The sequence below is a fragment of the Cervus canadensis genome, chromosome 6, assembly GCF_019320065.1.
Source record: "Cervus canadensis isolate Bull #8, Minnesota chromosome 6, ASM1932006v1, whole genome shotgun sequence".
Classification (NCBI taxonomy): domain Eukaryota; kingdom Metazoa; phylum Chordata; class Mammalia; order Artiodactyla; family Cervidae; genus Cervus; species Cervus canadensis.
In genome coordinates, this window is record NC_057391.1 from 71,467,562 (window position 1) to 71,492,362 (window position 24,801).

Consider the following 24,801-nt stretch of genomic DNA (forward strand, 5'->3'; position numbering starts at 1 on the left):
GTCAGCCGTGATGGCCTCAGAGAAGCTGAAGGTGAGTGGGGAGGCTGAGTGAAAGCGCACTGACCTTGGTGGTGAGAGCGCCCCCTGGCTTTAGGGAGGAGCTCCTAAAGAAATGATACAGAGGGTGGAAAATGGTGTCAGACTACCCTGATAACAGCTGTTAGACCAGAGGTGAACCACCATTCGCTTTTCAAAGGGGGCTGATGGAGTGTTATACAATTTGTTTGACTTTTCCTTCTGCAGTTGAGCCTGTTACTTCCCTGGAAGGATTGATTAAGTCTCTTGATTAAGCCGCCTTTCTAGAAAGGCTGGTTGTGAAGAGACAGATGGTTTGCCGCTGGTCAGGCCATCAAGAGAAGGTGCTCTGAGTTGTGGGTGGAGCCGAGCCTGTTGATGTGTCGGTAACACAGATTCCTGTGGGAGGTATCCACAGAGCTGGTCACGGTGTGCTCCCTCCAGGATCACTGGGTGACTTAGTTTACCTACTGCCTTAGCATCCTCATCTATATGCGTGTGTGCCTAAGTCACTTCAGTTCTGACTCTTTGCGACCCTATGGACTGTAGCCCACCAGGCTCCTCTGTCCACGGGATTCTCCAGGCAAGAATACTGGAGTGGGTTGCCATGCCCTCCTCCAGGGGATCCTCCCAACCCAGGGATTGAACGTGCATCTCATGTCTCCTGCATTGGCAGGTGGGTTCTTTTCAAATGCCACTAATGCCACCTGGGAAGCCCCCTCATCTGTATGTTGGTCACCTAATTCATAGGATTGTTAAATGGGTCATTACTTGTAGAGCATTTAGAGCAGTCCTTGACACATAGTTAAGTTACAATAAATTGGTACTTAGTACATGTTGAATAAACAGATGGTGGTTTGTATTTATCCAAGCTGTATCTGTGGCCACTGCTTTATCATCTTGAGCCTTAAAATTAGAATGTATGCTAATATTCAAAGATAAAATGGAACCTTGATTATATGTTTAGCTACAGGGCTAGAAGAACTATTTTCTGTAAAAAGAGTTCACCACAGTGAAATTGATAAACTTTTCATTTTGTCCTGCAGATAAAGTACCCGTAGGCCTTTTTGTGCTTGAAAAGATTTACCTGTAATGAGTTCCAGAGTGTGGGCCTTTTGGAAGTTCCATGGAACCATGACTATCAACCTTAACCTTGCCTTGAGTCTGAGAGCCTGTGCAGGAGAGCAAGCAGGAGTTCCTGAAAGTGGGACCTTCCACTGGGTCTTCACTAGGCCACCCAGTCAGGCTGTTGGGTGTGTTGTAGGCGGACTGTGGCAGTCTGGACTGGCAGTCATTTATGTGGCCATGGCACCAGCCAAAATCTTGACTAGGGCTTATCATCCAAGAATACATGTCTGTCCTCACCCACCAGGAGGGTGGTGATAAGGCAGATTGGAATTTGGACAAGGGGCTTTGAGTAGAGGTACTAGTCCCTGTTTATATCCCCATTTGCATGAAGAAGCCTCTGGAAGAAGGGCTATCAGGCTGGCCTGGCACAGAGGAGGGTCCCTGGAGTGGAGGGAACAGGCTCCCTTCTCCAGCTGACTCCTGGAGAGGCTGGATAGGGTAAAGGTAACAGCCTTGTGTGGCTTTGGGCAAGTCAGTCAGCCTCACTTTCCACTTCTGCGTAGTGGGGGCGATGATGATGGTGTTTATCTCCTGAGGTTGCCGAGAGGATTAAACGAGTATGTGAGGTTCTCTGAAGAAGTCCTTTGTGTTTCTCTGGTTACAGCTGTACCCTCTGACATCTGATCCGCAGGGCAGAGGCCATCGCATCTCTGCTTTGTGCAGTGCCCTCGATGATTTCCCATAAGGTGGCTCCTGGCACCCTGTAAGCCTTTGACCTTGAGGGAGAGGGCAGCTAACCATGCCACAGTCAGGGTTTCTCCGCCACCCAGGTCACCACTCCCTCCATGTTGCAGTTTATGAAACTCCAGCCAGAAGTGACTTGTTTGACCAAGAGTTCTAAAGCTAGTGGCAGACCCTCATCAGTGTATTTTCCTTCCTCTCCAAGGACTTTTTATTTGCTTGTTAAAAGGAATTGCAATCTTTTACTGGCTAGATTTGGGTCTCCCTTTTAAGAGATGAATGAATCAAACAGTCACCTCAGAGAATCATTTTCAAAGTCACAGTCATTTTTGACAGTTTGAAGACAAGTCAAACCACCGTCCTTTGTTAGCTAAACTTTTTTTTTTCTCCCTTGCTGAAAAGTTCTTGCCTTCAAGCCTGGGCAGGAGAGGTACAACTTTGGGTTGCTGATGCTTGATGTGCCTCAGGAAACAGGGAGTGTTTTTGTTAAAGGTTTTGCCAAAGCCTTTCAAAACCAAAGCAGGGAAGGGGGCAGACTTCTGATTCACAGGGATTATAATTTTGAATATGGAAATTAACCTCAGATTCATTGTAAAAGGGACTTCTAGGCAAAGATTTGAAGGAGGTGGGGCCAGGATCCTGCCGGTGTTATGGAGAGGAGGGTTCACCGCCTTGCATGATTTAAGATAAATGATTTTTCCTTTGGGTGTTGACCCCTGCTTAGTAAGTTAAGAAGCCTTTTGGACCTAAGCCGTTCCTACCTAAGACTGTCCTTTCGTCTCTAAAAGCAGAAAGGCCAGGTCTCTGTGAGCCTTTTCTCAGCTAAGAGCTGTTGGCCTCTCCTCTTCTCCAGGTGGAGACCCCAGTATTTTCTACACTCTTTCCACATTCCCCTCGGATGCTGACCCAGAGGCCTGCTGAATGTCATCTGCTCTGACATTCAGATTTGTGGTTAGATAGTCCTGAAATAGTACTAATTCTGGGTGTTGGGCCCTTGCTTGCAGATCCTGAGACTTGTGGCCACTCCATCACGTCTCATAACTCTTGCTGCCGGCTGAGGATTACAGAATGATACCCTGGAGGCCAAATGTAGTTGTGTTTCGTTGGGCTTACAGATTTATTTTTAAAAATCGGATTACTTCCCAACACATTAGTGTGTAAATACACATAAGAATCTGGACACTTGACATTTTGAAAGGACATGTAAAGTCCAGCAATACTGTACTCTCTGATCCAGCATCACCAGTTTGTTGGGTGGGTCTGAGAAGAAGCTGCCCCCACTCCTGTGTGAGGCAGGGGGAAAGGTGGGACTGTGTCTGGTGGTGTGCACCCTCTCTGACAGTGCTTCTCTGTGTGACCTTTCTCTAATGCTAATGTACTTTTAGTCTGCTTCTAAAATTCTGTCTTTCATGAAACTCAGTTGTGTCCGCCTCTTTGCAACCCCATGGACTGCAGCCTGCCAGGCTCCTCTGTCCATGGAATTCTCCAGGCCAGACTACTGGAGTGGGTTGCCATGCCCTTCAGGGGATCTTCCCAACCCAGGGATTGAACCCAGGTCTCCTGCATTGCAGGTGAATTCTTTACTGACTGAGCCGCCAGGGAAGCCCTTCATGAAGCCTTTCTCCACCAATTCAGTCTAGGTTGCAGCTCCATTTGTTTCCTCTAGATCAGTGGTTCTTAAACGGTGGCAGTTTTGTCCCTCCTTCCATGGCCACATTTGGACATGTGTGGAGACATTTTTGCTTGTCATATGGCGAGTGGCTGTGTCCTGGTGGCATCTAGAGGGAGAAGCAAGGGATGCTGCTGAGCATCCTGCAATGCACAGGGTGTCCCCACAACATAGAATTATCTGGCCCAAATGTCAGTCATGTTGAGATCCATAAACCCTGATCTGGAGACCTCAAAAGCATTTATTTTGTCACTGTGTATATGGATTAATGATGACCTTTATGCTCACTGAGAATTTGGAGGTTTATTAGAACTTTACACCAGTTAGCTGTTTTCATGTCATAAGTATCAGGCAAGTCACCGTTCCCTTGGGTCTTTGAAAGAGTTTGAGAGAATTGGATGGAAGAATTTTACATCATAAATTTTCATTGGAGCATAAAATAGATTCATATTAAGTTTTCAAATATATGTTTGAGGTACCTGTCAAGTTTAGTAAATATTTGCGTAAAATTATAATCATTGTAAATATTTTGTTCTTAAACATAATAAAAGAGTACTGGTGTTCGTTGATAAAATGTAGTGCTTGATATTATTTATCACTAAAAATGATGTATCAACAAGAAGGTAATTTTTTTTACACTTATTTTATTGAAGTATAGTTGATTTACAGTGTTATGTTAGTTTCTGCTGTATAGCAAAGTGATTCAGTTATGTATGTGTATATATATATACATACACATACTCATCCTTCTTCATATTCTTTCCCATAATGGTTTATCACAGGGTACTGATTATAGTTCCCTGTGCTGTACAGTAGGATCTTGTTTATCCATTCTATATATATAATAGTTTGCATCTGCTACTCCCAAACTCCCAGTCCATCCCTGCCCCACCTGCCCTGCCTTGGCACCCACAAGTCTCTTCTCTATGTCTGTGAGTGTGTTTCTGTTTTGTAGATAAGTTCATTTGTATCATGTTTTAGATGCCACATATAAGTGATATCATGACATTTGTCTTTCTCTTTCTGATTTAGTATAATCTCTAGGTCCATCCATGTTGTTGCAAACGGCGTTATTTCATTCTTTTTTACGGCTGGGCAGTATTCCATTGTGTGTATGTATCACATCTTCTTTATCTCTACACTTGCTGATGGGCATTTAGGCTGTTTTCATATCTTGGCTAGTGTGAATAGCGTTGCTATGAACAATGAAAGTGTAGTTGCTCAGTTGTGTCTGACTCTTTGCGACCCCATGGACTGTAGCCCACCAAGCTCCTCTGTCTGTGGGATTCTCCAGGCAAGAACACTGGGTGGGGTGGGGGGGGTGGGGCGGGGTTGCCATTCCCCTCTCCAGGGGATCTTCCTGACCCAGGGATCAAACCTGGGTTTCTCACATTGCAGGCAGATTCTGGGTGCATGTATATCTTTTTAAATTATAGTTTCTTCTGGATATCTTCCTGGAGAAGGAAATGGCAACCCACTCCAGTATTCTTGTCTAGAGAATCCCCAGGGACAGAGGAGCATGGTGGGCTACCATCCATGGGGTCGCAGAGTCGGACACGACTGAGCGACTAACACACACATTGGATATCTACCCAGGAATGGGATTGCTTCATCACATGGCAACTCTATTTTTAGTTTTTAGAGGAACCTCCACCCTGTTTTCCATAGTGGCTGCACCAGTTTATTACATTCCCACCAACAATGGAGGAGGGTTCCCTTTTCTCCACACCCTTTCCAGCATTTATTATACTTTTTGATGATGGCCCTTCTGACTAGCATGATGTGATATCTCAGTGTAGTTTTGATTTTCGTCTCTGTAATTAGCAACGTTGAGCATCTTTTCATGTGCCTATTGATCATCTGTGTGTCTTCTTTACAGAAATGTCTAGGTCTTCTTCCCCTTTTTTAATTGCATTGTTTTTTGTTGTTGTTACTGAGTTGTATGAGTTGTTTGTATATTTTGGAAGTTAGGCCCTTGTCAGTCACATCGTTTGCAAATATGTTCTTTAACAAGGAAAATATTTAATTTAATTCAATTAAACTAACTTGGAATTTGAAGTGTATTCCTTTCTTGGAACACTAGGTGGCCTCAATTGTTTTTACAAGGAACTACATGTTAAGTTTTTCCAAAAAATTTGAAGACTTTTTTTAGCAATATGAGAGCTCCAGTGAAAAATAAAACCACAAATGAACAAAATGAAAATAAAGCAAATAAAATCAGACATTTGTGTTTTAATGCACAAGAGTAATTTACACACAAGAGAATTGTGTGTCCTTGTTTAGAATAGCCCTGCATGTTGATGAATGTTCTTGCTTTTTCTCTGATCAGCTACTGAAGGCCTATTCTATGGACCTTTTAAGGATTACTTGTAGATTCCTCTAAGCCTGTATTACATTTCAGTGTTTGTTCACTAGGCAGCTTTTTTTTCCATCATGTAGATTTCTTAGCCATGTAGCTAAATGGCCTTTTCTGCCTCCTTTTCCTACCTATAGCTTCTGTTGAAATGTCTTTGTTAGGGTTATATTTTGGCAGTACTTTTTTTCCTCAGGCATAAAGTGTCCAAAATTTAAAAATGGGCCCTCCTGTGAGACAGAATGAGTTGGAGTTTGTAATGGATTTTTTCAAGAGTAATTGTACAAGACTTGAGGCAAGAGATCTAGATGACTGTTTAGGGATGTTAGACTCTGCCTAGGACTGTTCAAGGGTAATAGGATTCTGTAGGGATGTACACCTTTGACTTTTATTAACTAGGCTCTTTGACACCTGGATGTGGGAGAAGTCAACTTGGAAAAAAACTGATAAGTCATGCAGATCCATAGAGATTCAAACAGATTTTGACAGGTTGAGCTGTAAATGATTCCATCTTGATTTTTGCAGCTTAGAAAGAAAAGGTAACCCCGAACATTGCATTTTACTGGCCAGCAGCAGAGTTTCTCAGCCGTGGGGGCTGGGTAATTCTTTGCTACGCTTTGTCCTGGGCGTTGTAGGCTATGTAATTGCATCTACCCACTAGATGCCACTAGTAACTTGGTTAAACTGCATCTGTGTCTGTTCGTGTTTAATTGGCTCTGACTCTTGGCTCAGGACTAGATACTGTCCTTCAGGGCCAGAAAGACTTCAATGGTTTACTGCTCCTTTGTCCTGCTAGAGTCAGTGGCACTCCAGTTCTGACTTTTCCTACATCAAGATTGAGATATGTCTTCCCTTAGATTTTAAGGTATGTTGCTGGAAGATGGTGTGACCAGCAAGTGTAGTTCTATTCAGGGATCAGGGATGTTTCTCCATATGCCCACTTTTGCCTCGCTTTGCTCTCAAAATTTTTACCAGGGTGATGTAACTTGCAGGGCCATGGATAGAAATGAGAGGTATCTGCAATCAAGGAAGTTTCTGTTGATGTAGGAAGCTTCAGTGATTCGAACGTTATTCCATTATACATTTAAACTTTCTAAAAATGAGCTATAAAAAGTAAAGGGCTTCCCCCTGTTTAATTCATCACAGCTTTATGACCCTAAAATAAAGGTAGACAAGGGAAGGAGTGTTAATTTTTCTCTCCATCTTTTTCTTTTATAGTCTCAACTTCAGACATACCTGGCACTTGGGTTTGTTTTTCCACTTTTCATTTTAAGGTACTTCAGTTTCTGGCCAAACAAGAAATCCAGGCAGGAAAAAAAATTTTTAAGGGACTTATGGAGACCTAATTACAGCTATCTTAATTTCTCCCCGCTCCTCCCCGCCCCCCACACCCAGGGCAGAAGATTTTCCACCTGATGCTTTAGTGTTCTGTGCTATCTAGTTCTTGCTGACTGTGGTTTATGTACATGTTAGACTGTCTCATTGGTATTCTGGTCATGTCTCATAAAGAGGCCTAAGTGTTAGCTTTTCAACAGAGCTTTGTAGTTGGAAGAATATCCCTGCAAATTTTAAAATGATCCTGCTTCTTAGAAAAAGTTTAAGGGAGGCAGTATAAGTGATCTCAAGCTATAATTTCTTTTTGGGGAAAAAAATTGCACACTTAGACCCATTTAAATTATAGCATAGAAAATAAAGAACATTTTATTCTTTGCTCTTAACTTCCTGGGCTGAAACAACATTTTCCACCTAAACTGCCTTGTAGTACTGGGTTGCTACAGCTTACTACCTGCTGAGTTTAAGTATTATTTTTATTTGTCCCTAGATTCTTTCCTTGGGTTTCAAATGCTTACTTGTTCTAGAATCCTTATAAGATTTGGTAAATAAATTCACTGTATCAGTGTGAAATCTGCCCTGTCCTTAAAATATTTGTAGTCAGTAGTCTTTCCAGCTCCATCTCACAACCGCCGCCCCGCCCCAAGCCTCAGAGTCATCTGTATTCCTAGTATTTCCTCTGTGTTTCATGTTTTGTATATCTGGAATATGTACTTCTTGCCAGCTTACCATTGATACCACAATCCAAGCTACCACCACCTCTGGCCTGGATTTTACAGTTGCTGTAACTTCTTGCTGATGTCCTTGATTCTCACCTTTCCCCCTTGGGCGTATTCCCAATTCAGCAGCCAGAATAATCCTTTAAAAATGTAAGGCTGAGGACTTCCCTGGTGGTCTAGATGCTTCAGTTCCAGTGAGAGTGAGGGTTCCATCCCAGGTTGGGGAACTGGGATCCCACATGTTGCAGGGAACAGCCAAAAAGTTTTGTTTTGTTTTTAAAGTGAGTTCCATCACGTCAGCCCCATTGAAAACCCTCGAATGGCTTCCCATCACATTCAGAATAAACAACTGTCTACCTGATTTGATTACTGCTTCCTCTTGGACCTCATTTACCCACTGGGGGCCTTTTGCACCTGTTGTTCTTTCTGTAAATTGGCCCTGGGAAAGGCACCTGTCCTGACTGCTTAGCGCCTGTGTCTGCATCTGTGAGCAGGAATAAGAACACTTTTTCTCCCTTGCCTACCGCAGGGGGTTATTGAGAGTCTCAGATGTGTCTTTTCACTGTTGGTTCACCTTACTGTCTCACATTGTGCTAGGAATTGCTTTTTAAAAAAAAAATACCTACCCCTCCTAGGACTCCCTTCCCCACTGTGGGTTTTGTTTGGGTGGGGAGGGGTAAGGAGAACCAGTAGAAGCCTCTGCCTGGCACTTGGTGTTAGTTATGACAGTGGTTGGCGGGAAGGAAGGGGAGAGGAGGGAGTGGAGACTTGTTCTCTGCAGCAACCTGGGCAGCACTTCTGATCCTCCTGCAGGAGAAACCACTCTGGCTGGAGCTGCTGGGGAGTTTCAGTGGCAGCCCAGGGAAGATTTGGCTCCTCTAGTGTTTCCTGTTGTTTTGTGTCAGAGCAGAATTGTGCCTCTGTTCATTAAAATCCCAGGAAAAGAAATCCAATAGCCAGTTAATGCTTGTGTCAGAACTGTATGATTTGTGGAATATTGGATTTGAAAAAACAAAGCTACTAGCTACAAGATTTTGCAGTGCTAGTTCTAACTTCTTGTATCGCTAAACATTCTTACCATTTACTAGGCTAACCCAAATAATCTATTCTTTGCTACTCCTGTGCTTTTTTTTCTTAGTTACTTTGTTTTTGGTTGCGCTGGGTCTTTGTCACTGCACTCAGGCTTTCTCTAGTTGCAGGGAGTGGGGGCTACTCTTCACTGTGGTGCATGGGCTTCTTGCAGTGGCTTGTCTTGTCATGGTGCACAGGCCCTAGGGCGTGCAAGCTTCAGCAGTTGTAGCACATGGGTTCAGTGGTTGTGGCCTGTGGGCTCTAGAGTGCAGGCTTAGTAGTCATGGCCCACAGGCTTAGTTGCTCTGCAGAATGTGGAATCTTCCCAGACCAGAGATTGAACCTGTGTCCCCTGTGTTGGCAGGTGGATTCATATCCACTCTCCCACCAGAGAAGTCCTCCTGTGCCTTTTTATGCCAGATATGTGTTAAGTGTGGAGAGCTGGGGGAGGGAGTAACCAAATTAGAATGAGGGAAGTGATGCTGTGAATATCAGCATTATTTGTTTGTCAGCTGCGGTTAAGATGAAGACAAATGACAAAACTGGTCCTTCAGGAGAGACAGATCCTGTTCAAGTTAATAACTACATCATAACTGGACAGTTTGGACTAATTTGAATGTTTACTTATGGATGTAATGGCATTTACTTAATGTCCTATTGTAGAGAAGTTGTATGTTAGTATATTGATGTATACTTTGTTTCACAAGAGGTTATGCTTTCAACTTAGTAAGGGAAATTCTTTTGTGAACCAGGATATAATTTGTAAATTCATACTGAATTCAGAGTGGGGTTCATTGACTTATCATTCAAGCTTCTGTGGATACCCTGTGATCATCTTACTAGGTAGGGTAGGTTGAGCAGAAGGTGTGAGCTTGAGTTCTTTCCTGTAAACTTTTTTTCCTATAGCACTCAGAGAGTGGAAATACTGAAAAAGATGAGGATTAGCAGCCTTCCAAAAGTGTTGGTCCAAGTTTCTGTTTGTTCCCTGTATGATTTTGAATGCTGTAAACGTGTATGTTTTTAAACAATTTTTAATTTTATGCTGGAGTATAGTTGATTTACAATGTTTCAGTTTCAGGTGCACAACAGAGTGATTCAGTTATATATATCTAGTCTTCAGATTCTTTTCCTATTTAGGTTATTACCGAATAATGAAGAGTTCTCTGTGTTATATAATAGGTCCTTGTTGGTGATCTGTTTTATATATTCAACTAGTGTGTTTTAAACTAGTTGTCCCATAACCCATGGCCCAGTTAGTGTCAGTGAGAATTAGAAAAGATCCATGTTGGCTTGAGCCCTGGAAAACTGATGGGTGGTATGGAGTACTTACGACATCAGATAATGTCTGTTTAGTGACAGTGTTTTTTCAGTTTCAAAGAGAAATACGTCTAATAATACATATCGCTTATTTGTGACTTGAAACATTAAGTTTTAACTCCAGTCTTTTCCTTTTTCTCTAGGCAAATAAGGGAGAGACTGAAGAACCAAGTCATTCAGATGAAGGAGGAAGTACCTGGTTTCACTCCAGGCCTGGCAATTTTACAGGTATTATGATAGTGTGTTTCCACTAGTATCTTTCTTCCTTTCTCAGTCTCTCAGGAGCACTTAAGACAACAGGCACACTGAAGCTCTCCCTCTTTTTTGGCTCCTCTGAAACCTCAGACCTTTTCAGTTTCTCTGTGCAGGCAACTCCTCTTCAGCTCAACTTCTGCATGTGGACCAGCCCTGGCTCTCTGCTGTTCTTTGTGGGTACTTTTCCCTAATCCAGCATCTCTGGATCATTGGTCTTAGGACCCCTTTACACTCAAAAATTTAAGACCTTAGGGAACTTTTGTTTGTATGAGTTTATCCATTGATATTTTGCTATATTAGAAATGAAAGCTAAGAAGTTTAAAGATACTTGTATATTTTAAAATACCAATAGTAAGCTCACTATATATTAGCATTAAGTAATATTTTTATGACTTAGTAACTCTTAGAAACAATGGAGTGAGAAGAGGGGCATTGTTTTACATTTTTGCAAAATCCTTTACTGTCTGGCTTAATAGAGAACAGCTGGATTCCTATCCACTTTTCAGTCTCTTGCTGGTTTGATTGAAATATATGAAGAACCTTCACATCTATATGACCTTATACAGACATATGGTTGTAAAAGGCAGCATTCTTTTAATATTCTTCTCAGATAATTGTGGATGTTTTTCTTTAGTACTAGAAGGACTCAGTAAGTAAAGTTTTTAAAAGGTAGTTGCAGTGTGAAATCTGAAACTGTTATCAGTGAACTTTCATATTTTGTTAAGTCAGAATCTTATTTTATGTTACAGTTTGAATGGATATTTACCTGTGTGTCGTTTTGTTATGTTCTTCATTCCTCATCTAAAAAATGGTTCACTGAATTATACAGATCTCCCAAATGTTAATACATTATTATTACGTGATATTTTTAAAAATCGTAATTATTACTATCACCAACAAGCTCATCTGAAAAGCCTGTAAGTGTTGAGAAGTTGTCAAGCTCACAGGAGTACATAAATACCAATTTTTTCTTGAAAGCTCCAATTTTGTCATTAGTTATTTTCCTTGAAGTAGCAGGCTCGCTTTATCCAATTTTGAGAAAATATTTGCCAAATGTTCAAGCCCAAGTATTCATTGTTTGTCAGTTGTTCTTTCGAGTAAATTTGGTGTTTCATTAAAAAACTGGCCAGTTCTGCTTGCATGGCAAGAAAGCACAGTGCTTTTCCTGGTGACAACCACTTCTGTTTATGGCCAAAGAGCTTTATGATTGCTTCCCCATTCTTTATGCAGAATATTTAAAAGACGTGTACTCAAGGATCGAGGTTTAATAAAAACAATTTTTACTGCATCAAGAGCACTTCTAAGTGAAATTGGTATGTGTGTTGTTGGTTTTTTTTTTCCTTTTTTTTTACTGAGTGTGTGTGACAGTGAAGGATATCCTTATGACTAGTACAGTTTGGTGCCATTGTCTTGATTCTTACTAAGTCATCAGCAGTCTTACCCACCATAACTTTTGCAGCCTCGATACACGTGTCAATACAGTGAAAATGGCAAATGACATCATAGTATTATGATGACACTAGCAGGTCTTCTAAAAGGGTGTTGGGGTTCCCCACGAGTGTATGATCCACACTTTGGGAACCACTGCCCTGCACAATTTCATCTGACCCCCAGATATCAACTGTAGGTCAGGATCTTGTAAACCTGGATTTCTTCTGAGTTCCAGACCCTTGGCTTCCAGGACATCACTCCCTTCTCTAACCTTTTTCCTTGCTGTTCCTGTTACCTTGACCATTTGAATGCCAACGCTCAGCCCTCAGACCTCTTTTCTACCTTATTCTTTCTGTAAGTGAGCACCCAGGCCCATGGCTGCTTGGGAGAATACTTCCTAGCCAGGATTTCTTCCAAGAGCTCCAGGTCATCCAGTAAGAGGTCTTCAGTAAAAGGGCAGAAGGTATTTCATAAATACGTGTCATGTGGACAGAGGTACAAGTGAATGTCTAAAGGGTTTATTGGGACGACAAGAAACTGATAGCTTGCATTTGAAATTCCGTTCAGAAGCACCTGGTCCCTCACATCTCAATTCTCTGTGTGTGTGTGTTTCCATGTATATCCTTTAATTCCTTGCTAAGTTCTGTTCCATGTTCACCAAGAATTTCAGAGTGAATAATATTCCCCCCATTGCTACACGTTATCTGAGAGGCCTTAGTGGAGAAGAGCACAGAAGGCTTGTCGTTCTGCCTGCTGTGTTCTGTGCTTTGGTCGATTTTCCTTTTTTATTTTTACAAATTGCTAAGAATCAAAGGTATATGTTGTGGGTGTACACTTGGTACATTTGTGGGACCAGTTATTTCTTGGCTTATTCTTTTGAATTGTTTGTTGTATGAAGAGTAAATGTTGTAGACAAGAAATCTGTCTCTGTAAAACCCTTTTTGTAGCAATATCGAAGGTTTTTTTTTTTTCCTGTTTTTAAAATTGACTTCCAAGCTCCTATTTTAAACTTATTGATTGCAAAGTGTTTTTGTTACATAAATGCTGTTCTGCAACTTGTCTCCTGTGTTCTTGCCAATAAAACAGTGGTAGAATATTTTAATCTTGCACTTTAGCACCAGAAGCAATGTCATTCTATGATGCAATGCTCACAGATTATGTTGTAATCACATCTATGCCGCCTCAGACCTCTTGTTTTTTTTTTTTTTCCATCCTGGTGACTGGCACCACCATCTCCCCACATACTCAAACCAGAAACCTGAGCTGTGTCTTGTGCTGTCTGCTCTCCACATCATAAGCTCTTGAGATCTCTTCCCTCCTTTTGTGTATTTATTTATTTTAAAAATCATTTGGTTTAATTTACTATCATCACCATTATTATTATGGGTTGTGCTGGGTCTCTGTTGTTGTGCCTGGGCTTTCTCTAGTTGTGGTGCACAGGCTTCTCATTGCAGTGACTTCTCTTGTTGCGGATCACAGGCTCTAGGGGACACAGGCTTCAGTGGCTGCAGCACACAGGCTCAATAGTTGTGGCTTTGGTCACTCCACAGCATGTGGAATCTCTCCGGACCGAAGATCACGCCCATGTCCCCTCTCTCAGCAGGCGGGGTCTTATCCACTGTATCCCCAGGGAAGTCCATTTTCCTTCCTCTTGATTTCTACTGCTTCCACCCCACTGGGTCACTAGTCACATGCTTACAAACTTCTGATCTGGAATGCTTCCAGCCTGTCCTTTTAACTGCAGAGGCCACCCTTGTCAAAATGCAGATCTGATCACGATCAATCCAGCCACACACACTGCCCATTCTTTGCAAAAGGAATGACAGTACTGTTTATGTAGTGTCTCTGCAGTTCAAGTGATCTGTATATATTTCTGGTTGTTCGAATTTTTATCTTACCCCCCTACAGGATGGGAGCTGTCTTCTTATAAACACAGTAATGAAACCAAGCAGGAGCCGGTGGGGTCCCATGTGGTAAATCCTTCCTGTGTCCCCCATTTCTCATTTGTAGGAAATAGGCTTCATTCAGCCTCCCATAGGGCAGATTCAAACAGTTGCTTATCAGGGAAGAGAGGGGATGTAGAAACACAGGAAAGGGACTGTCTGGAAATAATAGTACAGCACAGCCTTGGGGCAGGGTCCTGGTTCCTTCTCAGGGAATATACATAAAAGTATCTTTGAGTTATTCTTCAGAACTAAGGCCCCCCACACAAGTGAAGGATGGTAATTTCAAGCTGAGCACAAGATTCCTAGAGCACTTCCCTGTTTCCTCACCACCAACCAATCTGAAGAAAGTCACACACTGTAGCTCTCAACCCAAGTCCTGCCTATAAAATCTTTTCCCTGGAGCAGAAGAAAAACTAATGAATAAACCAGTACCCAGGATACTTTATGTTGTAAAACAGGAATCGGAAGACCATTTTGTTCTTGTTCAGTTGCTCAGTCATGTCTGACTCTTTGTGACCCCATGGACTGCAGCACGCCAGGCTTCCCTGTCCTTAACCATCTCCTGGAGCTTGCTCAAACTCAAGTCCATTGACTCAGTGATGCCATCCAACCATCTCATTCTCTGTCGTCCCCTTCTCTTCCTGCCTTCAATCTTTCCCAGCATCAGGGTCTTTTCCAGTAAGTCAGCTCTTCACATAAGGTGGCCGAAGTATTGGATCTTCAGCTTCAGCATCAGTCCTTCCAGTGAATGTTCAGGGCTGATTTCCTTTAGGACTGACTGGTTTGATCTCCTTGGTGTCCAGGAGACTCTCAAGAGTCTTCTCCAACACCGCAGTTTGAAGGTACCAATTCTCCAGTGCTCAGCTTTTTTACTGTCCGGCTCTCACAGCAGTATATGACCACTGGAAAAACCACAGCTTTGACTGTTTGTCAGCATGTTGGCCTTTGTTGGCAAAGTGATGTCTGCTTTTTAATATGCTGTCTAGTTTTGTCATAGCTTTTCTTCCAAGGAGCAAGGGTCTTTTAATTTCATGGCTGCAGTCACCATCCTCAGTGATTTTGGAGCCCAAGGAAATAAAGTCTGTCACTGTTTCCATTTTTTCCTCATTTATTTGCCATGAAATGATGGAACTGGATGCTGTGATCTTCGTTTTTTGAATGTTGAGTTTTGAGCCAGCTTTTTTCAGTTTCCTCTTTCACCTTCATCAAGAGGCTCTTTAGTTTCTCTTTGCTTTCTGCCATTAGGGTGGTGTCATCTGATATCTAAGATTATTGATATTTCTCCCAGCAATCTTGATCCCAGCTTATGCTTCATCCAGCCTGGCATTTTGTGTGATATACTCTGCATGTAAATTAAATAAGCAGGGTAGCAACATACAGCCTTGATGTATTCCTTTCCCAATTTTGAACCAACCCATTGTTCCATGTCTGGTTCTACTATTGTTTCTTAACCTGCATACAGGTTTCTCAGGAGGCAGGTAGGATGGTCTGGTATTCCCATCTTTTTAAGAATTTGCAACAGTTTGTTGTGATCCACACAATCAAAGGCTTTAGCATAGTCAATGAAGCAGAAGCAGATGTTTTTCTGGAATTCTCTTGCTTTTTCTATGACCCAGCAAATATTGCCAATTTGATCTCTGGTTCCTCTGCCTTTTTTAAATCCACCTTGTACATCTCAGTTCATGTGCTGTTGTAGTTGTTATGATTTGATTTGATTTGTTCAGTCGCTCAGTTGTGTCTGACTCTTTGCAGCCCCATGGACTGCAGCACGCCAGGCTTCCCTGTCCTTCACCATCTCCTGGAGTTTGCTCAAACTCATGTTCATTGAGTCGTTAATGCCATCCATCCATCTCGTCCTCTATCATCCCGTTCTCCTCCTGCTTTCAATCTTTCCCACCACCAGGGTCTTTTCCAGTTAGTCAACCCTTTGCATCAGGTGGCCAAAGTATCAGAGCTTCAACTGCAGCATCAGTCCTTCCAATGAATATTCAAGGTTGATTTCCTTTAGAATTGACTGGTTTGATCTTCTTACTCCAGGGGACTTTCAAGAATCTTCTCCAACACCACAGTTCGAAACATCAATTGTTCAGTACTCAGGGCTGGGTAATTTCCTAGGCTAACAAGTGGGAAAACCATTCCAGTTACTTTGGAGAAGTGGCGGGGATTTCCAGGAATTGGGCCACTGCCCACTCTCTGGGCTTTTATGGTCACCCTGGGAACTGTCCTGGTGCCTGTGAGTGTCATTTAGCTTGCTAATGTATTACAGTGAGCATATAATCAGGCTCTACTGGAAGTAGACGGCTCTACGGCCATCCTGTACCTAATGGATTCTAACCGATGTTTGTGGTATCCTGTTCTTTAACGGTTGTGTCGTTCTTTTAATTGTTGTGCCCTGCCCCCTTCCCTTCTGTCTCAATTGGACCTTTTTTGGGTGATGTAATTGACCTCCTTCAAAGAAGAAATTGGTATTTCTGATAAAATGCTTAAGTGATTTCTTTTTTTTTTATAAACTATAATGGGATTAAGATTTGTTCTGGGAAGCCAGTCTGCCATCCACCCACTTGACTGTCAGTCAAAAATCTACTGTTCTTCAACTAAACATTCTTTTTGCGTCCAGTTTGAGAATGATTGTGTAACCATTTTCCCTATAAGATGCCTATACTGAGTGTTTCAACTGGATCCTAAGAGGTCTTTTCCTTTGCCTTAGGATTACAATCAGACTTTGATGTATGCTCATAACTCTTAAGGTTTTTTTTTTTTTAAAAAAAAAACTGGTGGTCATTTTGGAGTTTTAGAAAAATTCCTTCAGAAACATCCAGACAGAAACAGCAACAACAACAAAAGACTTCAGACTTTTGTAATACTAAATGCCAAAAACAGCAACCTTGAAGGAAAATATCGTGACTCCAAACTTGGCCAAATATGTCCTTCGAGTGCAAAGACGGCAGAGAGATATTTTCAGGTACACACAGACTTGGGAGAATTGCCCACACCTTTCCTGGAAAAGTGACTTACAGTTGTATCTCAGCTACATCAGAGATGAAGATAAAGTATAGAACAGTTGTAATTTATTAAAAAAAAAAACACCAGCAGGGAGTGATAAAAACCATTTAATCTCAGAGTTAAGTCGAAATAACTAATTATAGTTATGAATATGGCCTACTTGAAAAACATACAGCCTAAGAGCTGTGAGTTGTTTATTCAGTGTCTAACTGAGGGCTGTACCCCAGGAGATAGCAGTAGTCTCTCCAGTTGCTCGGAGAAACTGTTCCAAAGAGGTCGGGGAGGAGCCAGTATATATCTGTGAATGTGGACTGGGGATACAGGCAGTCAGGATCTCAGTGAAAGGTTAACTGCGGGCGCCAGGATCAGATATCTCAATGATTTTAGTGCTTTTCTGTGTGTGAGAAGATGCATGAATCTGGGGTCATGGACATTCTTCCTAAGATACACATTTGAACTGTCTAAGGGGCCCACATATCCAAAACATGGAATGCTGCAACATGACTTCCTTTCAGGGTGGACTTGCAGGTCAGTGACTGCGGTGGCTAATGACGTGATCCTTACAGAACTGGAATGGCAGGAGACATTCTTTGTTTACAATATAAGTAAAAGCAAAGTACTCTGACCTTTCTTATTTGATCTAAAAATCCTGGAAGGTTTTCAATTTGGTAACCAAATCAATGAAGGTTGGATGATAGGGGCAAAGGTCATACATGTGAAAAGGATAAGAAACATGAGCTGCACTAAAATCCTAGGGAAATCCTCCCAGTAAGCAGCTAATGCATTTAGGTGCAGAAAACCAAGTACCCCTCACTGGACTCCTGTCTCTCTTGAAATTCAGGTTAGCACTGGCAAAACTGAGATTTCTCTAGAAGGACACCTGCAGCTAAGAGTGAGGCCATGTTCCATGAACCTGTGTTCCGTGAACCTAAGGAGAGCCTCCAGGAGCAGCATCAAGTGACTAAGCCTGGAACTGCTCTGTTCCTAGGGCCAGCTGCTTTCTCCAGAGTTGTCCTGGGTAAAGCAGCCACGCATCACTTATCTCTGGTGTCAAGGGACCTACAGTTTTCCCTCTGCAGTTTGGGGAGAAACCAAACTTATTGTGATAAATCTCCCTGAGAGGACATTTCATTATTGAAAAAAACAAATGTCAGCACTGAAACGTGGAAAAATAGTTGTAAAGGAAAATTTTTAGGTAAATGATTACAGTGAAAACCTATGTATGTCCATGATTAAAGAAGCAGGGAACATGTTGAGACTTAGCATGGTGGGTCAGAGAAGTTGGCCTCTGTGTACTTTTTCCTCTCTGTCTTGAGGGCAGCAGACTGCCCTTTGCCTGGCGTAGGTGAGGGTTCTGTGTGAGCTGGAAGTAGTTAGGTTCACCCTCACTGGTTCCTCTTCTCCATGGCTGAGCCTGAGAGCTTTCCCCTGCCCCCAGGGGTGGGGAGAGGGTGCAGATGTCTTCTCAGAGCTACGGTGTTTTCTTTCCTGTTGACAATTCCTCAGCCCCCCTGCCCTGTTATTCTGGTTCATCAGCTTGCTGGCAAGCAGAAATTCCCCATGTTTTAGGCAGGCCATTGCACCCTTGCTTAGTTTCCAAAACAGGTGCTGACGTTTCTTTTCTTTTGGGGATCAGGTGTGCTTTGCTCTGTTTGGTACCGCCTGCTGTGTTCACGTCTCCATGCTGTCCCGACATCCTCCTTATTCTCCGGTAAAAGGTCTCGGTAGCAGGAGTCTCATAATTAAACATTGCTTTTATCCAAACTGAAATTTTAGAAGCTTTGCCATACAGTTTGCCTTTCCCTAATCACCCGATTTGCATGTCTTTATTATTCCAGGTTGGCAACAGAGATGACTCTAATCTTTATATAAACGTGAAGTTGAAAGCTGCTGAGGAGGTAAAGCCAGAAAAACGGTGCCAACGCCCCCAACTCGGCTCCCACCCCTCCCCCTCCCCAGGTCCTATCTGTCACCCCTGAGCTCCTCCCACAAAAACTTTCATCACCCACAGCAGACTTCGGTTTATCTGTTTTGTAAGTTAGAAATGGGTGACAGAGCTTCGGCCTGTAGTTTGCCCTGCGGTGTTTTCTAGTCAGTGATCTGCTTCTGAAGAGCAGGAGTAGAGACCGTAAACGCGCTTCAGTTCGGTGGTGACAGTTAACAAGGGAAGGATGGGTGGGTCAAAGCGAGAGACTCATTCTTCAGGACATGTGAGGGTGAAAAGGTGCCTGCCACGCTTGCTTTGCTTTAGTCACATCTGCAGAGGAAACAGGCCCATGTCTCAAGTCCTTCTGCCATGTACCCGTTTTTAATGCTCATTCTTGCAGATCGGGATCAAAGCCATGCACATTAAGTTACCCCGAACGGCCACGGAATCTGAGGTGAGCAGTTAGGAGTCAGCTATTAAGAGGGCAGCTGACGTGCTTTTCTCACTGGTTTTAGTTTCGGAGAACTTTAGGGGCTGATACATTCAGCACACGAGAGACCTCCAGATAATTCTTTCTCCACAGACTCAGCCTCCAGAAAATCTTTGAAAATCAGTAAATGGGGCAGCGCCAGCTGCGAATGTTGGGTCCTTGCAGTGTGATTGCCCATATTTTGCTTCCAAATCACGTGCGATGTTCATTAAAAACTGATCGTTGACCTCTCGTGTTGTGTACTTTAAAAATGAAAATGTATCATTTCATTTACATGCTCTTCAAGAATAGGCAGAACAAACCTTGGGTGAGTCAAGTGGCAACTGTGGTTGCCGGTAGGTGGGGGATTGGCTGTGACGTGACAGGAGGGAAAGGGGACTTTCTGAGGTCCTGGATATGGTCTACCTCCACACGGTCCAGCAGCGGAGCCACTAACCCCATGTGCTCATTTGACTAAAATGAGATAAAATTTGAAATCCCACTCCTCAGTTGAACTAGCCACATTTCAAGTACATCAGGAGCCACTATTGGTAAGGTACAGATTATAGAGCATTTCTGTCATCACAGAAGTCTTGGTTTAGATGAATGATAACATGAATTTTACTGTGTAGCAATAGATTATTAAAGTTCTTAGCTCTTTTATTTGATGGAATTCTTACCAGACACCTGAAGATGACATTCTGTGTTAAGGTAGAGTTGCTCTAGAATGCAAGGTGAGAAAACTGCAGTTAAACTCTTCAGTGTGTGGAGTGGGGCGGGGATGAGGTAACCTGGCTTTTGACTTGGGAAGTGTTTCTCTACCCTCCTGATTTCTCCCTGGTATATAAATTGGTATGTGGTGTGATTTTTAGGTGTTAAAGTGCATCACATCATTGAACGAAGACCTCACTGTGCATGGGTTCATAGTGCAGCTACCTTTAGATTCTGAGAATCCCATTAACACTGAAACATTGGTCAATGCTATTTCCCCCGAAAAAGATGTGGACGGGTGAGTTTGGCTTGGCTTTCTGCACCACGTTGCTTGATTCCGATTATAATATATTCCTACTTCAGGAACATGTTATTTTGTTTCTAAAGAGTAAAGACACCTGTCACTTCCCTTGTTTTAGATTGAATAGCATCAGTGCTGGAAAACTTGCTAGAGGGGACCTTAATAACTGTTTCATCCCTTGTACACCCAAAGGATGCTTGGAACTCATCAAGGAGACAGGTAAAAACAGAAACGAAGCACCCTTTTGGGGGCCGTGGTCTATACCTTTGGAGGTTTAGGGGAGATACACTGCGGGCCCTAAAGAAGTGAGCTTGACTGGCACAAGGACCTGTCTGCTAGGGGCTTCTTGACCTAAATTCTCAATGTTCTCAACAGCCCTATGAAGTAGGTACTCTTACTGTTTAACAGCTGAGAAGACATTCTCAGAGTGATCGAGTCGTTTGTCCAAGAGGCAGCAAGGCCAGGATTTGAACTCAGAGTTATTTGAGTTCAAAGCAGATTATTTTGTGTGGAAAAATAACCGATATGGTAATACAAATTCATATTGTCTGTAGGGTGAAAAGTCCCCACCTCAAAATGGGCCACCAAGCCATTGTATTTCTGGCAAATGGATCCCTTGAATAACCAACCCCTCATTACCTGGTCAACATGTTGATATTTCAATTTCATCATGAATACTTTTTAGCAAAGGTTATTTTTTTTTATAAGGAAGTGTGCCCTTTTTAGAGGAAGTGGGATCAGAAATTTCAAGTGGAAAGTGTTGGCTAACGTAAGTGAAAATTTTCTGTGGCTGGCAAGGAAAGGTCAAGGTATAACCCTTGGGACAGCTATTGCTGATCAGTCCTACAACTACATTTATCCTCTATGGCTTGTTTAGCCTACAGTGTATTACAACTCGATGGAAATCAGTCCCTTAGGCTGCAGCAGCTCTAGGGCCTCCACCTCCTCTTGTTGGTTTTAATTAATTAATTAATTTTTATCTATTTAAGCTGCACTGGGTCTTAGTTGCAACATGTAGGATCTTTAGTTTTAGCGTGTAGGATCTAGTTCCCTGACCAAGGGATCGAACCCAGATCCCCATGCATGGGAGTGAGGAGTCTTAGCTGCTGGATCACCAGGGATATTCCCTCTTGTTGATATGGAGGCAACCATTTGCCCTAGTGTAGCTTCAAGTCCTTTGCTGAACCCTCAAAAGTATAGAAAGTTACCTTATAAACACTTCACAATTTGGGGGCTTTACTTCTAGATGTTCATAACGTTAGGAGCAGTTAGGAGCATTTTATAGAAACGTCCCTATTTCGGGGTAGAGTTAATGTTACACAAGAAGCATAATTTGAACACAAACTGCCTTGAGTTGGCTTCAGTAGGACTGGGTGTAGGGACTCAGCAGAGACCTCGTTTCTACTCCCCTTTGCGTGGCAGCTCATTCTCAGCTCTGCTTGGTCTCCCAGAGCAGCTCCAGCCTGTTCCACCCTTGTGCCTAAGAGTGATGGGGCGGATCTTGTTGGCCAGGGGATGAAATAACAGTCATTTGTCCACACTTGGGTCCTCACCCACACCATCTCTACCGAGGACAATATGTCAGTCCTGAGGGATGTGCCAGAAGAGTGGGTGCTCAGTAAACAAAAAGAAAACCTTATATATTACAGTCAGGTTCCCCTTTATTACTTCCCTGCAAATAACCCTGTGGCTCATGCCCTAAGCCAAAAGAGAAATTTGGATGAGGAACTAAAGAATTACTGATACTAATCTAATTTCCCTCACTTCTCTCCTCCACTCCATTAACATGCACCCTATTTCTTATAACTTTTTCCCAGGTAATGTAATCTGCTCACTGCTTCCATATGACTGTTTAGCTGTATGTCAGGGTTTCTTTCTGCTTTGAGTGTAGGTTTTCTTCCCACTCTGCTATGACTCAGTAAATGGATCTTGGCTTAAGCTCTGCTCAAAAACCCACTTGCAAGAAGGCCACATGGACAAGTCCCAATTTTATAGCTGAAACCCTGAGTTGCCAAAGAAGGGATGGTTTTAGGAAGATTTGCTTTTGACGCTAAGAACCTGTTTTGGTGCACTTGTTCTGAATTTTTCCATTTTGGTGGCTTGCAAAGGAAGGCAGCTTCCCCAGTTCTCTGATGCTCGCTGGCTTTTTTTTCAGGGGTGCAGATTGCCGGAAGGCACGCTGTGGTGGTCGGGCGCAGTAAAATCGTCGGTGCCCCAATGCATGACTTGCTCCTGTGGAACCATGCCACAGTGACCACGTGCCACTCCAAGACTGCCAATCTGAACGAGGAGGTAAGGGGTCCGGAGTGGAGTGGAAGGGGGGTGTGTGTGCACACGCACTCCCACGTGTGGTGGAGGTTCTTGCATAATGGGAATAGCTAACATTTCAGTGCCAAAAATTGCCGTGTACTTTACCTCATTATCTCATTTAACCCCTCTAACAATTCTATGATTCTTGTCTATTTTACAAGATGAAGAAACAAATTCAAGTTTAAAACGTGCCCAGATTTATACAGATTTTGTCCTGACTATATTTTTGTCCACCCATCCATCCTGCGGTAGATAGGGGTTAGCAGGACAGGAACTGAGACTGACCCCTCGCTGCCAGACCCCAGATACGTGACGGAGGTGGAGGTGTCTAGAGGAGGATATGGACAGTGGTCTTGTGACCTCAGTCACAGCTTGTTCTTGACACCTGGGCTCAGGAATTCTCATACAGACACATCCTGCTGACAGTGCAGTCTCGTAAACATGCGGGGAGACCAGGAGAGGCCCAGCATCTCTTTAATCCTCCCCAAGCAATGCTCTGTGGAAGGTGGTAGTTCCCACATCCCAGGGAAGAGGCATGTAATTCAGGGACATTGTTTCAGGCCTGTGGCTCCAAGCCTATACTCCTCCCTACCTTGCAAGTTCTCATCAGGTTCCCCATTCAGTAAAATGTCTAGTGAAAGGGGAGTTTTGACATGTGTAGGAATGAGCACAGTATACAAAGAGCTGTCAGAGACTGTGTGCGGCCTGCATAAAATAGCAGATGACGAAGAACGTCGTGTAAAACTTTAGGGGTGTCCTTTCCGCTTCTACATTTTTTTTTATGTGTCACTGTTAAGTTTCTGAAGTCAGAACGATCTTTTCCTAGATAAGTAAAGGTGACATCCTGGTGGTTGCAACTGGTCAACCTGAAATGGTGAAAGGGGAGTGGATCAAACCTGGGGCGATAGTCATCGACTGTGGAATCAATTACGTTACAGGTAAGTGTTGCCGGGAGGAAGGTGGTTTCTGGAAGCAGGCTGGGAAAAGGAAGATGAAGCCTAAGCAAGAACCCCTTGTCCCGTTTTAGGCTTGAAGTGTTAAGGTTCAGAGCGATCAGCCTGCCCTTGGGTGTGTGAAGTTAGTAGATGGCATAGTTGCCCCTTGGCAGGAAGAAGCTGTGATTTTAGCCACTGTGCCATGCAGTCCCAAGATGACTTAGAGATGGGGTGGTGTTTACTCATTAAGTCGTGTCCAACTCTTGCGACCCCATGGACTGTAGCCCACCAGGCTCCTTTGTCCATAGGATTTCCCAGGCAAGAATAGTGGAGTGGTTGCCATTTCTTTCTCCAGGGTATCTTACTGACCCAGGGATCAAACCCAGGTCTTCTGCATTGCAGACGGATTCTGTATAGACTGGAACCACCAGAGAAGCCTCACCTTGAGTGGATTTTAGCAGAGTACAGTTAAAGCATAGTGTGATCTTTATAGACTGCTCTGAGACTCCAGGAGAGGGATCCATTGTGCCAAGAGACCTCCAGTTAGGGCTTCGCAGAGCTGTTTGACCTGTGCCTTTTCTAGACCAAGGATAACACCAACATCATAGTCATGTCTGTAACTGTACTTGAATCCTCATCCCTGAGTTACTCCTCATGGCCCTGTTTTGGTTAGTAATATCATCACCGTTCTTCCTCCCCATGGATCTGAAACCTTTCAGTCTCCCTCCCAATCATTCCACATATGGATCCATTTTTAAATATTATTAAATTTTGGCCCCTTCTATGGGCTCAGTGTCACCACTGAGTGTCCCCCTCTCCACTGGATGCACAGCCATAAATGTCTCCCTGGCTTCCCTACTGCCAGCTGCCTCCCACTCAGGTCCATCTGCATGCTCTTGCCAGGTTTTTGGGGCTTGATGTGGACTTGTGAGCCTCTGTCCCCCATGTCACCTGTCAGACTCCTCAGCCCCATACTAGTTTCGGCCACCTCTGTGGCCTTTTTTCTCACATGCACTCTGTGAATACCTGTCTTCACTATTGTAAAGTGAACCATGTGCCCCCCCCAACCCCCGCACATGCTTGTTTTCCTTTGCAGCTCCTCTGCGTCTTTAGTGGGACAGGCTGTTCTCTCATGAAGTTTTCAAACATAAAAGCTGAAAGGACAGTTCAGTGATACTTGTGTACATACTTTGTGAGTTTAAAAAAGGAACAGTTTTTAATCAAGCGA

At 43.1% G+C, this 24,801-nt stretch overlaps 1 protein-coding gene across 2 annotated transcripts in view; it reads left to right on the forward strand.

Moving 5' to 3' along the window:
* MTHFD1 (methylenetetrahydrofolate dehydrogenase, cyclohydrolase and formyltetrahydrofolate synthetase 1) overlaps positions 1-24,801 on the forward strand; it is a 62,121-nt gene that overhangs the window by 4,688 nt on the left and 32,632 nt on the right. Inside the window, exons 2-8 of one of the 2 annotated variants that reach the window (XM_043472265.1) lie at positions 10,429-10,513; positions 18,759-18,818; positions 19,248-19,301; positions 20,189-20,325; positions 20,447-20,547; positions 22,484-22,620; positions 23,465-23,576. In XM_043472265.1, coding sequence (XP_043328200.1) covers positions 10,429-10,513; positions 18,759-18,818; positions 19,248-19,301; positions 20,189-20,325; positions 20,447-20,547; positions 22,484-22,620; positions 23,465-23,576 — 686 coding nt within the window. Of the gene's footprint in view, positions 1-4,053; positions 4,058-10,428; positions 10,514-18,758; positions 18,819-19,247; positions 19,302-20,188; positions 20,326-20,421; positions 20,548-22,483; positions 22,621-23,464; positions 23,577-24,801 lie in introns of those variants that run through there. The other variant, XM_043472266.1, reaches the window with a different exon arrangement.